Source organism: Caretta caretta, chromosome 5 (genome assembly GCF_965140235.1).
Source record: "Caretta caretta isolate rCarCar2 chromosome 5, rCarCar1.hap1, whole genome shotgun sequence".
Classification (NCBI taxonomy): Eukaryota; Metazoa; Chordata; order Testudines; family Cheloniidae; genus Caretta; species Caretta caretta.
This window is the reverse complement of record NC_134210.1, coordinates 5,073,625-5,091,809: the sequence shown is the minus strand read 5'-3', so window position 1 is coordinate 5,091,809 and position 18,185 is coordinate 5,073,625. Positions and strand designations below refer to the sequence as shown.

The 18,185-nt window shown below is 42.7% G+C and overlaps 1 protein-coding gene across 4 annotated transcripts in view; it reads right to left on the bottom strand.

The window, feature by feature from the left end:
- The window catches only part of FAM219A (family with sequence similarity 219 member A), a 141,829-nt gene that overhangs the window by 45,981 nt on the left and 77,663 nt on the right, over positions 1–18,185 (bottom strand). For all 4 annotated transcript variants that reach the window (XR_007356560.2, XM_048849259.2, XM_048849260.2 and 1 more), the window contains exon 2: positions 15,869–15,968. Coding sequence is in view for 3 of the 4 variants with exons in the window: in XM_048849259.2 (XP_048705216.1) it covers positions 15,869–15,968 (100 nt within the window). In the remaining variant the exon portion in view is untranslated. The remainder of the gene's footprint in view (positions 1–15,868; positions 15,969–18,185) is intronic.

Genomic DNA, 18,185 nt, shown 5'->3' with positions numbered 1-18,185 from the left:
TCATTCCTTCTTGTCCACTACTCCTTCCTGCAATTCATCCATCCCTGCCCCCATTTAGACTGTAAGGTCTCTGGTGCAGAGACTTTTAATTTATATATACATATACATACATACATATATGCATACACACACATACAGCACCTAGCACAATGGGCCCCAATTCCCTCTTAGGGCCTCTAGGTGCTACAATACAAATAAATAAAGCTACCAGTTTAAAAAGACTTTGCAACCACCACACCTAATAAAACTGAGCTAGACAAGGCCAGGTACATTTGTAAGTTATACCTCACCTGGTCTACCCTTAATTTGCTCGTGTGTCTCCATTTGTAAGCTTTTTCCAGAACAATGGTGGCATAGCGTCCAGTACAATGGGAGCCCCGATCTTAACTGGGGTAGGGGAAATGAGTGGACTAACTAGAAGCTTGACAGCCTGCTAGCAAAGGTGTTTGTTTTGTCCGGCGTGTAGCCAACTTGCAGGAGAGAGAACTCCATGGTGCCTAGCACAATGGAGCCCTGGACCGTGACTAGTGCTCCGAGGCGCTACCATAAAAAAATAAAATAGATAAGTAAATAAATAAATAAATAAATAAAAATAAGAAGAAGGAAGCCCTGGGGTAACTTCAAGCAACCCCACCACCAATTATAAATCTCTAAATCAGGTTTCTTGTTGTGTGAATACAGAGCTCCTGAAAGTGAGAAATTAGTAATCTTTTAAATCAAGATTGGAGGTCTCTCTCCAAATGAGGGATGCTGTAGTTCAACCACAAATTTGGCCTGGTCCAGGAATTATTGGGGGGAAGTTCTACAGCCTATGACATGCAGGCAAGGCCAGATGATGATAATGGTCCCGTCTGGCTTTGAACATCTACAGCACTGGCTAGAAGCAGGAATAATGCAGATAAAGGTCCAAGTTCCCCAACCATGTACCACTGTCAATTCAGCACCCTCGTGGCCCTAATATTTCAACCCAGAGCTACTTCTATTCACGGAGCCCCAACAGCAGTGAGGTGTGCCGTATTGTCTCATTTTATGACGCAGCTAACCATCAGCTTGCAGGACCCAGGTCCCACACCTGCTGTGCTGGGGAGAGAACACACCTATCGCCCGTATTGTGAACCAGGTCTCTGGCAGTGAAAGGCTTCCACATTAACTTGCTTCTCCCCCGGTTGCCTTTCTGGGAATGCTATCTGTGATTTCCCTCCTTTCCAATGAATGGATACAGGAGGAAAATGATTTTTAGCCAACTGATTTCGTAAAGGTGTCCCAGAAGTAAAAGGCTAGGGCTGCAGGGCAAATGCATCTTCTCTGGTGCTGGTGACCCTTTTAAGGAATTAGAAGAGAAATCTATCACATTTACTCTTCATTGGATGGGGTCCAATAGCCAGACATGGCAGATTAATTTGATCCAAACTTTATGAACATCTCAACTCTGGAAAAAAAAAATCTTAGAAAAGGAAATATTGTTTCAATATTTTCAATAGTTATCAAACAAGTAATTTAAAACAAAAAAGGACAAGGATGAGAAGCTAAGACTTAATCTGGCTACATGAGAGTCTTTGGAACATGAATCTCAAGGCATACAGAACAGTGCAGACAGATGACTTTTAGCAGAGGAAGTGTTACCTTTCTTCATTTGTTATTTCCATTATTTACTTTGGCTTTACCTGTCACAGTCGTCCTGCAAAAGTAACAGTTGCATCAACAAATATTTCTGCACAAGTGACAAGTAGAGCGTTAGCCCACAAATGGACCTCATCGTCCTTTTTCTATTCCAACATGCATACCTTACCTCACAGGCAGAAAATGTAATTGCTTCAAGGAAATATTTGAGCGTTCCTTGACATTACAGCTGTTGGGACTTTATGCACGCCAAGTGCATTTTTTGAACTGGCCGATTTGTAGTCCAGAGCGTTTTTCTCTTCTACAGCAATGCTAGTTATGGGATTTGGAGCCACAGAAAGCCAATGTCAGAAACAAGAAAAGTACAGTAGTGTCTCTCCTGCTTTAATGTTGCTTCAGAAATCTTACAGAGGACTTCAGGGTTTAAAACACACATTTTATTTAAAGAGACACTTCCAAGACAAAAAGCATTAATATTGTTAGAAGCCATCTTATATGCTACTAGCATTTGCAAAGATTATAGCGAAAGGATTTTTGAAGCTTTACTTTACTCTTCACCATTTCCCTATGGGGATGAGCATAATATAAAAAACCCGTATTGGTTCATACCTTTTAACCATTTTGCACTTCACTCAGCTCAGACAATGAAATTAAAACTAGCCAATATTACTTTTGTTTAGTTGGTTACACATTCAAATTCCCATGTGCTGCCACAGTGCTGTTGGATTAGGTTTCCAAGACTGCATGTGAATGTTTAAATCCTGAGATATCTGCTTTCATTTAAAGGTGGTTATTAATTTTTAAAAGAGAGAATGTTCCTTTATCTACAGTAAATTTTAAAAAGCAACTTCACTTTTGAACTCAAGCAACCAGTACTTGACAGTGTTCCTTTAAATACAAGATGTATTCTTATCTTGGGGTCATTCAATATGTCAGACATCATGTCTTAGATAGACCCGCACAGCGTACAACTGCTTGAACTTTCGGCTTTTTCTCACACATTGCAATTCCAAGCCAATATCTACTGACTGGAATGTAAACCCCATAATTTAAAAGTCAGCTCTTCCTACTTTCAGCTCCAGCACTGAAGCGAGGAGGAGAGATGAAGTTCCAGTCTGTAGATCAAAGGCTCTCACCTTGCAACAAAGTGGCAGCCAGCAGCAGGAAGCTCCAGGATGCCCGATGTGATTGAAGCCTATTTTCAAATACGGCTCAGAGTGTATTCATGGCAGGAAATACTTTTTACTCTGAACTGCAGATGACTAAGCTAGATGGGGAAAACTGTACTATTCCTTCACGAGACATCAACACTAGCTGACTTAACTGTGCCCATTTCATACAGGTGAGCAAAAACAATGCTATGGGTGAGACTATTATTGTAGGATGTACAGTTAAAGCAGCAATCATTTCAAATTTAGAACAAGAAAGAGCAAGCTTAGAAGTAAACAAAGGGGCAGGTAAAATAGGATGCTTTTTAGATACACAATAGGCATGTTTTAGAAGATTCCAGAGGGTTTATTTATATAATGCTTCGAACAGTGCTGCTTTACAAGACAGATAGTTTAGACAATTTCCTGCCCAGAGAAGCTTAATCTATATTGATTCAGGCTGTTTTCAGAGTAGGAGACAACATGAGAAAAAGGCATGGAGTTAAGAATGGGTCAGAGGACAAAGATTACAGAAAAAGGACAGGACCGAATGCTGGGCTAGGAGGGACAGTAGGAGGAAAAACCGGGCTGAGATGTAGGTACCTACTGAGCTGTGCAGAGCCTTAAAGCAAAGGATGAATAATTTTACTCTTGTGGAAGGTAGGAGGGAGCCAATGAAGGGATCTGAAAGAGGGAATGAAATACATAGGCAGAGTGGAGGAGAAGGCTTTTAAAATTGTACCATTTTGTACAGGTTAGAGGCAGGGAGGAGTAGATGGCATAGGTTACAGTAGAAGTGAGAGAAAACCAATGCACAGTCACAGTTTTAGCAATGGGGACAGAGAAAAGGATTAGTTTTAGAGACTGTGGGTATTTTCCCCATGACCTGGGACACCAAACAGGATTTATTTGTATTTTGAGTTCACTCCTTAACCCATGTGTGTCCCCGCAACCCTAAGATAACCTAGCCAAGTTCTGAGGGAAGAAAAGAAATACTGTCCATCAGGTGGGTTCTTCCTAGACATCTGTTTAAAACCCAAGATCTGGAAAATATTGTTCACAATGAGAGCCTTGAGAAATTACCTATTACTTTGGCTCATCAAAGCAAAGGTTAAACAGTGACTTGATCAAACAGTCTGTATGTACATATGCAGGCAGAAGATATCAGAGCTGTTTAATCTAGTAAACAGGGGTATAAAGAGGTCCAATGGTTGGAAGTTGAAGACACAAGAAGTCAAACTGGAAATAAGGCACAGGTTTTTAACAGTGAACCTGCAAGCAGCTTAGCAACAAGTGACACGGGTCCTTCCTCCCTTGAAGCCTTTAAACAAGTCTGGATAATTTTCTAAGAGATATACTATAGTTCAGTCAGATATTATAGGGACCAGCGAAGGAATTGTCAGGTGAATTTCTATGGCTTGCGTTATGTAGTGGTCAGATTAGACGATTGTTAAAGCCAGGAGGGACCATTAAGTCTATTAATCAATTATGTCAAACCATAAGAAACAGTCAAAAGCCATGAGTCCTGCATAAACACCGAAACTACAAGGCAACCCAGAACAACTGACCTCATTGTGCCCAGGTACTGAAAGATCATCTGCTCTTCCTAAATCCTTTGCAAAACATCCAGCAGGGAAGAACAGACTGAAAACACTACCTTGGACCACACTAGCTCAGTGCAGTCATCACTTTGCAGACCACAGTGCAAATGCTTGGGGCTTAGTTGAAAAGTAAATGCTGAAGAGATGGCAAAGTAGAGTCAGAGACTGACTGGGAAAGGGCAGGCCCCTCACAGAGAACGAACTAGGAGTGTGAGAAGTATGATGCATTGTCACCAGAATAGCAACCTTCCTGTAGGAAAGCTGCACTTGGTTTTGGCACATGTGCCCTTCTGCTCAGTGGTCAATCACAACACCAAAATAGAAGTCCCATCTCATCCATGATCTGACCCAATGAGATTTTGGGCAGAAAGTCCTGTCTGTTGGTTAACATGCTAATGAAGGAGGATCCCACGTACTTATAACGGATGAAGCTACTTCTACTGGTTGTTTGGAAGCCGTTATTACAAGACTTTATGACGCTCTCTTTTGGCCTGGTGTTTGATCATTTCTGAATGTTCCCTTTGGAAAGGGGGTGTGTGTGCAAGCACACGCAAATGAACCTGGAGCTATTTTGCATTGTCCTTACCTGTGATGTGTCATTTCTATGAATGACGTAATAAACACATTCCATCAGCACAAGCTATTCAGCCTTGACCCAGATAGTAAGTGGAACCTCTTGAGAGAGCTGTGATTAACAACTTGAGGAATGGATTAATTGAGCTGAAGACTGTCCAATTACTGCAGTGATTTTATCGCTTTTTTACAAATCGTGTCTCTGGTAAATATGTGGCATCCATAAGTGCTTTATTTTCTTTCAACAAGACCCAGTTCATAAAAAATTATGCCAGCTAGAAAAAAAAAGAGCTTTGCAAAAAGTTTGCAAGGTAGGAAAGGAAAGAAGGGAAGTAGCCAGATGGCTCACTGCTTGCACTGGCATAAAATGACTGCAGCCTATGCAGGCTGCAACAATTCTTAGACTGTGGTCCTCAGAGCTGCTTCTGTTCAATGGTAAAGCATCTGTCCATGCCTGACAGATACTTTGTTAGTCCAAGACACTTGAGTGTCCAGAGGCTTCTTTGTGTAAATGACGAACACTCCACCACCTCATTTTTTGCCCCCTGCGTGGCTGCTTCATTTCTTCTTAAATCAGTGATAAAATTTCTGATCCCAAGATTGGAGGGTGAGTAGCACACAGAAGGGTTGAACAGGACTGCAAAGTGGCCTGGAGACAGCATAGCAGAGGCAGATGCTGGTTAAAAGGAGAGACTGCAGTTCTTAGGTACGTCTATAATACAAATAAATAACGAAGAAGTGGTCCACCATATGAAAGGGTTAGTGCCGCTGTGACCTTGTGTAATGGCAGCTGGCTTATATCACACCTCCTTCATTTTCAGCCCAGACTAGGTACCTAGGATCCTTTATGATTTCAGAGGGAGGACATGAATGTTTCTAGGGTACTGTCAGCATCGTCTTCGCCTGGGAATGGTAGTCAAGAATAACAATCTCCTTTCTTTGACAAGTGCATATTATTCCTACTCAATGCAACCCTTATCTGCTGGCCCAGCATTTTGGCACCAACAGCAATGAGGGGTTGCAGCCTGCTAATAACTGAATATGCGATGTAGAGAAGGAAAAAGGAGTGAACAAATCTGATCAGCTGTCAGATAGACAAAGTTTAAGACTCATCTCTCATGAACGAAATGCAGAAAATGTTTGCACTGAACAACTGAGGGTCTGCAGATGCTGTGGTCTGTTCTGGTGCCAGCTTATGTTAATTACACACAGTTCTGCTGGTCTCCCTCGAGTGGTACTACTGAGAAGCTCACCTACCTAGGAAGACATTAGAAATAACACTAAGTTTACAACAGAGAAATAACAACGTCTGGTCAATTCAGACTAAGGGGGAAACCTTCCCCACGGGTGGGCTATGCAATATGTGTTGGTGGATCCTGCTTCCAAGGGAGCTCAGACCACAGAAGGCAGAACAATTGGCGCTAATTTCCCCCTTCCTCCTTTTTTGTGGCAGTCTCTGCAAAGGCGCCATGGATTGAATTAAATAAATTCTCCCATCAACCCAGGTAGAGCTGCCCCTCTCCAAGTCATTGTTGACGTATACTGGTGGGAAGCCCCCGTTAAGTCTCTCCAGGATGTTTCAGCAACATTACATTTACTATATGGAAAAAAAGTAATAAGGGTAAAATAAGCCACATTACCTGCACGCTGGGTATAACTGGCATACCTGCTCGCTACTTCTGCAGTGCTGCCTGGGGTGTTTAGTTTTCCATAGATGTGGTAAGTTTCCTCCTTGTCTGCGATTTTAATTATACTTTGCACTTATGACCCCACCTTCCAGTCCTCTGCTTTAACCATGGACCCTTCATTTAATTTTCTTAAGTAAAAATATATATTCCTCTACCCCGATATAGCACGAATTCGGATATAACGCGGTAAAGCAGTGCTCTGGTGGGCGGGGCTGCGCGCTCTGGTGGATCAGCACATCAGGCTCCGACACGCTGCTCTGAGCGGCGTTAAGGGTGCCAGGCCAGGGCTGAGGGGTTGGATAAGGGGCAGAGGGTCTCAGGGAGCGGTCGGGGGGGGGGTGTTGGATGGTTCGGAGGCTCTGGGTGTAGGGTGGTCAGGGGATGGGGTGTTGGATAGGTTGTGGGAGTCCTGGGGTGGCCTGTCGGGGGCAGGGGTGTGGATAGGGGTCAGGGCAGTCAGGGGACAGGGAGCAGGGGGGTTGAGTAGGGGGTGGGGTCCTGGGGGTGATTAGAGATGGAGGGGGCGGTCAGGGGACAAGGAGCAGGGGGGGTTGGATGGGTCAGGAGTTCTGAGGGGTCAGTCAGGGGGCGGGAAGTGACGATTAATAACTGAAATGCTCGAGGCCAAAGAAAGTTTGATATAACATGGTGTCACCTCTAACACGGTAGGATTTTTTGGCTCCTGAGGACCGTGTTATATCGGGGTAGAGGTGTATTTGGCTTCTCTGATTAATTTCCAAGAGTACTTGTGTAAAAAAAGGGGATTTTATGAGTCTGTCTTCTCCTGTGCCTGGCACATTTTCGTTCACTTGAGTCTGTGACCAACACTAAACTCCACTCACCTCCTCTTTGCTCCCCTTTATTGCTTCCTTCCAGTCTCTCCTCTCCAAGTAACCTGCAAGAGTTCTTGCATCACCACTACATTTGGAAGTGGCCTCTTTCTACCATCATATCCCCATGCTGCCAGCATGAGGCCCACTGTCCCAAAATCTATAGAGCTTTACATTCTCCCCCTCCCCACAAAGAGTCTTGAGATACTTTGCAAGAAGGATGCTACAATAAATTGTATGCACAATTTGTTACAACTGGAAGAAGTAACAACACATGAAATTATGTTTAAATAAATTCCTCTCATGCCCAGGAGGCCTCCAAGTGGGAGACTGCACTTTTATCATCATGAAGACAATCAATCGCAGTTCTATATTTCCACTTGCTTCTCCTTCCGCATTACTTATTCCCCCAGCACACACAGTACAGACACAATCTGAAAGGAAATGGGAACTCCCAAGGGAAGAAAATAGCTTTGTGCACTTAAAATAATGATGTCACTTGAGGTCACAATGCAAATGGTTACGGATATGAGATCCGCAGTTTTCTCAATAGAGCTGGAACCTTGGGAGCTAGTAGAAGAGTTGCAATTTCTTTGTTAAAAGTGCTCTTCTAATCCACCTATACAGCTTGTTCCCAGCAACAACAGCTGCTCTACCTAATTAGCATGAATCGCCCTGTCTCAGAAGAACAATTGGGAATAATACAGTATTTGAGGTACTGACAAAAGGATACATTAATGGTATTGATTTGTTCAGCCACTTACAACCTTTGCTTATTATTCTATTATCTGCATAAAGTATTTGGATCACGGAGTTCTTTTGTATAAAAAGCCAGGCAAGAGGCAACAAGGAAAAGGGACAAATAACAACAGGGTTGTACTGACACATTCAGCTCCACAAAAGAAGTTGGATTCATAGTTAATATGCAGATGTGCCTGTTACAAACAACATATCCCAGAATGCAATTCTCCCTCTTGATCTGAGAAGGGAATGGTCAGGTGGGGACCTCGCAGTCTCTCCGTGTTGCAAATAGGGGCTGCTGCTGTTGGCCCTATTTTACATAATTTAGCTGTGACTCTTAAACTTGTGGCAAGCTGCCATGGCAACCCACAGCTGAGCAAAATTTGGACACCTGTCCTCAGTCATTACGTCCGACCCTGTGCACAGAGTGCTGTGTCCTTGAATGCTGTCAGCAATGGGGTTACGCTATTGTATGCTCTCTGTAGCTGCTTAATGTAGCTGTTTTCAAAACAACCCCACACCCATTGCATTTCCTTCGAAAAGTAAAATTAAACTGTCTATCGAAAAAGAAAAATCAGAATTTCAGGAGCACTATGGAGAGAAAGGAAGGCTACCCTCTATTGGGGCAGGGGTTAGATTGGAAACGCACAGATTTTGTTATCTTGAATGCTGAAGGCTCTGTCGTTCTCAACCAATATTGATTAGTGTTTCCTATACCTTTCCTTCCCAGCAGCAGAGCAATGCAATATCTGTCATGAATCAATGTCATTCAAGAGGTAGGCAGTAGGAGCTAATACCATGGCGTGTGCGGTCAGCCTGCCCTCTTTCCTCAAATGGATTAGTTCCTCAATTAACTTTGCTCTCCACCAAGCCACAGCCTGGAATCTAAATCCATCCTTAAAGCCAGCTCTCTAAGACGGGCTTAATGTTACCACATCAGGGGGAACATCATGCTGCATCAGCCTTGTGATGGGAATTCTGCATTAAACTGCTAGTCTTAGATCACTGGCAGAACTACATGCTCTAAATAAAGTTTATTCCGGAGAGTTGCTTGTGGTTTACAGGAATCCTGCCTGTTGGCTTACAGATGTTAATATGATAGCACAAATAAAGTTTAAGTGTTTTCTGCATTTTGAAGTAGACAGCCTAATTAACGTCTACACAGAAACCCACAAAATCAGACAGACCGGAAGGAAACGGGAAGTCTGAGTTCCTCCCTAGTAGTACAGAATAAAATCTCAAGACTCTTATGCACAAAACAATCTAGTGGCAGAAACAAAGATGAACAATTAGCACGAGGCAGAGGTTGGGCCAGTAGCCAACAGGCCATTTTTTACATGGCCACATGAAACTCTGATTTGACTGCCTATCCCACTCTCACTCCCTGCGTGCGACTGCTGTAGCTTGCTCAGCGGTCTCTGGAGATCGTGAAAGAGTTCCCCCCCTTTGCTACTCAACCGGGAGCCCGCCGGCAGATTTAAGCAGCAGCACAGCCTCCAGCAGAATAACATCTAGTCCTGGTCAACATCTCAGGAGAGGTGGGATTAGCAGAGGGGAAAGTGGGAGGAGAGGAGAGTCCTTAGAGATCTAACAGGTTACTACATTTAATACAGAACATCATCAATATTTTGTCAGGGGACAGCTCCTCTCCCCCCATCTCTCTCCTTCAAATCCCAATTTTTCCCCGTGTCCCTTCTGTAGTTCAATATCTCTTGCCTGCCCATGGTGCTGCTGTGTTTTGGGCCAGGGAAAGTGAGGCAGAGAGGGCGCCATCAGAAAGGCAGGGATGGAGTGTGGGGGCATTCATGCCTAACTTATAAATGCCCCCCAGGCTCCAGGACAGGAGAATTTCCTCCCCAACAATAGACCTGCTCAAAGAGTAAACCATACAATATTTCACAGAGAAGAAAAAGAAATCTCCTGAAATGCAGTTGCCAGCAGGAAGGTGCTAGTACCCAATTAATTCATGAAATAGCTCTGCTGTTACTAGTACTAGGATGGCTCCTTGCTTCAAGAAGCAAGGACCATTTCTGACTGTGTTAGGAGATGATATAATTGAACTACTGTAGCTCACATCAAAGGCTACTTTGTGACACTTGCCTCTCCTTATGGGGCTATCTAGCATCAGCCACTGTATGTTTTAGAATTAAGAGAAATATCAGCATGAGATTTAAGCTTGGAGGGAAAACAATTGCAACTAGGACAGTAGATAATTTATCTGGTGCTGCTGCAATTGAGATCACTTCTACCATGCAGTCTTGCACTAAAAATCCGAACAAAACCAAAACCCCTCAAGACTGCACCACTGAGCACATGGATCTCCATCTGATCATCTGACACGAGGTCACCTCTGGATTTAGCTCATTGCATCCAAGTGTCTAAATGAGGGAGACTCTAAAGGGAAAAGGTTACCTGCTAAGGGAAGTGGAAAAAAGGTCTTAATTAATTACACCATCTAAATCTCCATTAGCTTGACTTCTAAATTTGATTCAGAGAACATACATTTTCACACCCAGAGAATTCTCTCTTATTCTAGAACCTACAGCTTCGTATATACATGTCTCCTCTCTAGGCTTCACTAAAAACTGTCTTGACATCCTCATAGCAGATCAAATTCAGAGGTCTATAGTCATTGCCCGTAATTCTGATACAGTGAAGCCTTAATAGCTGGCAGAGAATTCTATAGTACATTACTGCAACTGCGGGCTGTATCTTTGGGGACCATATTGTGTTAAGTATATGGGATGGTTTATGGATGCAACTCCAGGTAGGGAGGATTGCCACAGCTCCGCCAGAAACTAAGAATTGTGTGCTTGTGTGGGGTGATTATGGGGAATCACTCAATTTGCAAACCGTGCCCCCAGCCCTCCTGGGAGGTACCACCCCTGGGGAGGCTCGCATATGCTGGCTCAAATTGAGACCAACAGATGAAGAAAGGACTTTTGATATAAGAAGGCTGGGATTAAACTGAGTCAGGGCCTTCCTTCTGATCCAGCAAATGGACAGGCCTTTTCATTCAGGGGGGCTCCCGACCCTTGCAGAAGGGGTTGAAAAGACTTTGGCCTACTAAGGCCTTGTAAGACTGATGGCCTCTGGAAAGCTTTCATCATGCATACAGGAACTTTTATCGTTTATCAGTTTTCACTGTAATGCTTTTATCTTAAGAATAAAGGTGCTTGCTGAGAAAAAGCTGTGTGGTAACTTGTATCTCTGGTCATAGCCCTTGGAGAGACAGCAAGGCACAAGTGCTGGCTTTTAGGCAGACTGGACACGGGTGACAGCTGGAGACATGACACCTGACTGGGCACCCCTGGATTAGACTGTAGGGGCAGTGGGTAGGAATACAGGAGCAGTTACCCTGAAACTATGACCATTACCATCCAGTCCCTAGATGTGATGACAATTCCTAGCCAAGTATGAAATTTTGCATACCTTAACTTTTGCTTTTTTGCGGTAAGGTTGAGAGCAGGTGAAAGAAAATTTCTAAACCCTATTACATGCTCCAAATCACAACCACCAGGTGGGTGAAGGAAACCAGGGTGTATTGGAGTCAGCAAGTCTCCTGTGATCTCTCACCTACCTACCTAAAGTTCCATCTTGGAACGCAAATAACTAGCTCCATTGCTAAATTTTACACAAATGCTCTATTATTTACACAACCATTTTATCTGAAACGTGGGCAGGACAAACCTAAGATACTGATGAAGATTTCAGCACAGAAAAAGGGAATTAGAAATGGGAAGTAGGTGGCCTAAGCATCATTAAAACAATACAGAATCTTGTGGGAATCACATAGGGCACTGCTGTCTTCCAATGGATATCAAACTTTGAGATTTAACCTTGGGATTACTTTGTTCTCCTTTTTCCACCTTATCGAAGCCCTGTCTTGTTCTCATAGGCTTGAGGTACCAGCTCCATTTGTTATAGTTTCTGGTGAGGATGAGCTGGAAATACCCTATGAACACTTAGGTGCACATACATTGACAGCAGTGTTGAAGAACACCTCATTATCAAGTTATTTACAAATAAGAGGCAAAGTCCCTACACTGAGGAATTTACAGTCTGACACAGTGATAAAAACACAAAAGGAGCATCAGAATATATGTCAAGCAAATATAGTAGAATTAAAATCATATCAAGGCTATAATTTCATTAAGGGGTCAGGGTAATAAATCATAAGTAAATGCCTGTGGTTTGTTACCAGAACCAGGTGATAGTATTTCCACAGAACTAACTACAGCACATTTGTGTGTGTTTTTTAAAATATCGTCCCACAGTATTTTTACTTGAGAAAAAGCTAAACGTTTTACTGCACTAGCTATGTTTAAGCCAACCCCTGACTCTGCGGAATTATCGAAAACTCCAGGAGGCTCTTCCTATTTTTAACACCCATTTCTGAGCACCTACATTCCAGCTACCATGCTTCTGTCACAAGATATAATGGGACACCCTTCCAAATATGGAGGACATTCAGTGGCTGAACAGGTTAATGATTTTGAATACAATCCTGTCCCAGGATGTAGCATTCTACCCATGCAGCATTCCCAACTGTTAGGATATAGATATTCAGGCCTGTCTGTAAAGGCCTATACTCTAAGAATTTAGGTGTATTCTTATCACTTGGCTAGTGATAGAGGTATAAAAGAAAGAATCAAAACCACTGTCTGCCAGTGTAAGGGCCTTCTCTTACTGTGACAGTTTGTGGCCCTGTGCTTAGGCTCAGGCCTTTGGCTAAGCAGCAGAGGCAGCCATAAGCTGGGAAGCGAACGGTCACATCCTCACATTCCAAACTAGTCACATTGAAATAAGGTGCTATTGGGCTGTTAGGCACTATCAGGACAGGATTGTATTCCTATCACCTCCAGAGGAAGGGAAGTGCCTAGAAAATGTAAAAGGAAACTTAGTTTGATAGCATCCTGTCTGGCAAGAACTCACTTATCAATAGCTGGGATGTGAAATCCTCACTTCTGTATTGTTTTGTCATTATAGTTCCCACTTTGCTGTTGTTTGTCTGTATAATCTCTGTCTGGTTCTGTGATTGTTCCTGTCTGCTGTATAATTAATTTTGCTGGGTGTAAACTAATTGAGGTGGTGGGATATAATTGGTTACATAATCATGTTACAATATGTTAGGATTGGTTAGTTAAATTTCAGGAAAATGATTGGTTAACGTATAGCTAAGCAGAACTCAAGTTTTACTATATAATCTGTAGTCAATGAGGAAGTGAGGGGGTGTGGGTGTGGGTGTGGGTGGGCATGTGGGTGTGTGAGATGGGAACAGGGAATGGGGGTAAGAAAATTGGAATCATGTTTTGCTAAAGGGGGAAATGGGAACAGGGAATGGGAGTAAGAAAATTGGAATCATGTTTTGCTAAAGGGGGAAATGGGAACAGGGAATGGGAGTAAGGAAGTTGGAATCATGTTTGGCTAAGGGTAGGAATGGGAACAGGGACACAGGTGTAAGGCTCTGTGTTGTCAGAGCTGGGAAGGAGGATACTAAGGAAGGAAACTGGAATCATGCTTGCTGGAAGTTCACCCCAATAAACATCGAATTGTTTGCACCTTTGGACTTCGGGTATTGTTGCTCTCTGTTCATGCGAGAAGGACCAGGGAAGTAAGTGGGTGAAGGAATAAGCCCCCTAACACCAACCACTGCTTGCTCGGGAAGTAAAAGTGTGTTCATGCTGAGTATATATTTTAACTGAGCTCATTTGAACCAGGATTCCCAGAATGGCACGTGGTTACTATATGTCTGAATATCCATAGAGAAAACAGACAATGGATTAGTCTACTGTCAGATCAAGGGACTGAGTTTGACATTAGAACAACTGACTATGCTTTAACAACGTTAAAAAAAATAAAAGTTAATGCCACTATCCTTTTGCCACATCTGCAGTAGGACTAGAATCCTGACCTCTAAATGGCCCATGCTGTGCAAGGACAGCTACTGAATATTTATATAGCACTATAACTTTGCCCAGAGCATTGAAAAGATTAAAAAGACAGTCCCTGCCCTGAAGAGTTCAAGACCTACACCAGTCAGAAAATGAAGGAGAGACAAGACAAGAAGCAGGGGAATGAGGGTTAAAACAAAAAGAGGTGAGCCACACTGAACTGTGACAGGTTTCAGAGGAACAGCCGTGTTAGTCTGTATTCGCAAAAAGAAAAGGAGTACTTGTGGCACCTTAGAGACTAACCAATTTATTTGAGCATGAGCTTTCGTGAGCTACAGCTCACTTCATCAGATGTATACCGTGGAAACTGCAGCAGACTTTATATATAAAAGTCTCTATATATATAAAGTCTGCTGCAGTTTCCACGGTATACATCTGATGAAGTGAGCTGTAGCTCACGAAAGCTCATGCTCAAATAAATTGGTTAGTCTCTAAGGTGCCACAAGTACTGAACTGTGAGTACATCTTGTGAGTCTGACAGTTTTTAAAAGTAGCGGCAGTTGACAAGGACGAACAAACAGCTCCAATGGCTCAAGACATCAAGTTAGTCCCATTGTGCTCCATGTCGATTAACGTTCCTCCTAAAATTCTTGGCACAGCCAGAAGCAAAGATTGGAGTCCAAACATATGTGTTAGATAGATAATCTATATCTATCTATCTATCTATGACGGACTGTATTTCTACCAAAAAGAAAAGGGGTACTTGTGGCACCTTAGAGACTAACAAATTTATTAGAGCATAAGCTTTCGTGAGCTACAGCTCACTTCATAGCTCACGAAAGCTTATGTTCAAATAAATTGGTTTGTCTCTAAGGTGCCAGAAGTCCTCCTTTTCTTTTTGCGAATACAGACTAACATGGCTGCTACTCTGAAACCTGTATTTCTACCAAAACTCTGGTGGGAGTTCTCCTCAAATCTCTCTCAATTAGTGTGTCCAATGTGCCTGCATAGTTAACACTCAAACTTAAGTTGTGGGAGTCCCTCCCTCTTGACCTACCAGAAAGGATGGTGTCACTTTTTGGCTCTGAAGAGTTGTATCAAGGTGAGATAAGTATTTCGTGCTGATAAAATGCTATGCTTATGAAAGTCATTGGGGATGAAATCCAGCTGCTGTCTTGAACTAAGCTGATGCTTTAGCTCAACAGTGCATTCGTTTGCATATATGAATGAGCCCACCAGACACATACTTGCTTAACTAAGCAGGCACAGCATCTACTCTAGTTAAGAGCTATGTCTGAGGAGAAATTCCGCCAGAGTTATGGTAGAAATATGATCGTCAGACTTGTCAAGCGAATGCACTGCTGAGCTAAAGCCTCAGCTTAGCTCAGGACAACAGCTGGATTTCACCTCAATGACTTTTACAAGCCTAGCATTTTATCAGCACTAAATATTTATCTCATCTTGATGCACCTCTTCAGAGACAAAGGTGACACCATCCTTTCTGGAATGTCTTCTCAAGAGGGAGGGACTCCCCTAGCTTCCATTTTAGAAGCCCCAGTGTAGTAATAGAAAGGAGGTCCCTCTTAAGCAACAGGTTGTCTGGGGCACGGTCAGATTTGTCAACTGTTTAACAAGTTGTCTCAACTGATTGGAGTGCTCCTGGTAGTAACAGACATGAGTGTCACAGCACAGAATCCCATAGCATACTGCACTCCTTTGGCAAGCTTTCATCTTAAAAAAAAACCATCATTCTGCGTTAATGCAGAGACTCACCTAGTTTCACTTGAAGTGGGGATGGTTTATAGTTCATGGCTACAGTCTCTCCCTCCCTTGTATCACAGTCTCTGTCTGAGATAGATGCAGCGGTTGGATCCTGTTAAAAAAAACAACCAAACAACCAACCATCAGACACGGCTTAGTACACACAGATATGCAGTCATTTCTCTAATTCGCTGCTGGTTGAGTCCACCAGCATCCAAGTTTGGTAGGACAGAGGCACAGCTTTGTGTTTTAGATCATTTAAACCCAGAGACTCTACAGAACTGTGGAAACCATTTAATAAGTTTAGGGCACTATTTGAAAAAAATCCGTTTTTAACACGCTTAGATGATAGATCGTCCAAGATAATACGGAGATTTTCTGTCACCAGTTCAAATCCAGGCCAGGTTGGTAGTAACCCAAAGTCATTACCATCTGATGGTTGTTTGGTGACCTGTGTGAAATGCCATGGTCGTTTCAGTCAAGTTCGTAGGTAACACGTCCGTATTCATGACTAGCACTCTGGTGGCACACCCCGGGAAGGCCAAGGATTGACTGGACATGGAGGTTGAACTGCTGGTCCCTGCATGACAGGGGGTCAAGAAACCCTTACTGCCTGTGTTGTACCCATTTTGCAGACAATTGAGTAGGTCAGTCTTCAGCATCTTGCAGCTGCACTGAAATTCTCTTGGAGAACCCTGGATGTCCCATCCACCAGGCCCATTTGCGGAAAATCCAGGCAGTATTGTATGGTATAGTCTTTCTGCAAACCCCTCTAACATACAGGTTGCTTATTTGCACAATCCCAAAAGATCTAAAATCCATTCACTGCAAACTTCAAAGCTGTTGAAATCATCTTTGTAGCAAAAATTGCTTTCAATAAGGTCAATTTCTTCCCATCTAGGAGTTAGAAACTAAGCTGAAGACGTATGAAAATTCCAATTTAAAACAGACAGAATTACATGGGAAAACATGTGCTTAATATTAAATTCAAATATTCCAGGGATACTAAATACTGGAATATGCCATTTCAGATAAGATAGTTATTTTCATACTCTCCACTTCTTGAAATTTGCATTATGAAGTTTTGGGTTTTGTTAACCAACCCTCCCCCAAACAAAAAACCCTGCATAATTTGGCACTCTGGGGAGACTGTCAGTGGCAAAGAAAGAGGCTGGTATACTCTGCCAACAATAAAAGAAGATCCTTTAGTGAACAATTCCTTGACGCAACGGCAATAGCACTGAGCTGAATACCCACCCTTCAGCACGAGGTCTCCCTCACTGTGCGCCGAGTATGTTTTGCCTTCTGAATAAAGCACACTCATGAAATAAAAGTATGTCAGTCCATTCAGGATCAGTCTTAATAGAACTGGGACCTTTTACAAAATTTAAGGTGGCAATATTTTACCAAGACACTATTTATTTGTGTTCTCTCAGCTATCATTGCTTTTTACTACTACTAGTATTTTATGCTTACAGTACCTTTCACCCAAGGATTTCAAAATACTTTACAAATAAAGCTGTAGAACACAACTCATTTTACCTTCCGCTAATGCCACCACATCTGGGAAGGAATGTAGCAGCTGTTTAACAGCCCACAACAACAGTTTAGGACAGGTAGTGAAGAAAATATTGTCTCCGGTTTAGTTAGGCCCAGTAGAAATATCCAAGTGGATTTTAGGAATGACATGAAGGTTGAAAAAGTTCTACTCCTATGAAGAAAGACGACAGCTCTTTAATAACCTCAACTGGTCCGGGCCTGTTTTACAATCACAACTGAAAGGCCGATTATCTAGATAACTTTATAAAACAGAATTGGTCTTTAAAATCCACCTACCTACTTAATTTGGTCATGTTACAATGGAAGTTGTGTGGCAGGTCATTGACTGGAACACATGGGTTATAAAGATTACTTTTTCACAAGTCAGTTTTCCAGTGGTACTAAAAACCTATGCAAAAGGGAACATATGACAGGGGTTCTGATGAAATATTTAGCTTTGTAAAGCTGCTGGAGAGTGATAGCAAATTTTTTTACATTAAAAGCAGCACCTGATCTGCTCAGCATAGAAATTAACATGCTGAGGGTGCAGGAGTTCCCCATGCGCAACCAACAACCAGTTTGCCGTTGCCACCTTGGCCTCCCCCTGGTGGAGGCTAACACTGGAAATTAGCTACCCAGCATCAAACTGGGAGGGTCACACAAGGAAATCAGTTAACAGCATGAACAAACTAAGGCTTAGACTGAAACTTTTCCATTTGCAGTGTTTTAAGATTAGTAGGTCAATGGTAGATTGAGAAGAAAACAGGCTTATGTTATGGGGCTCTCTGTC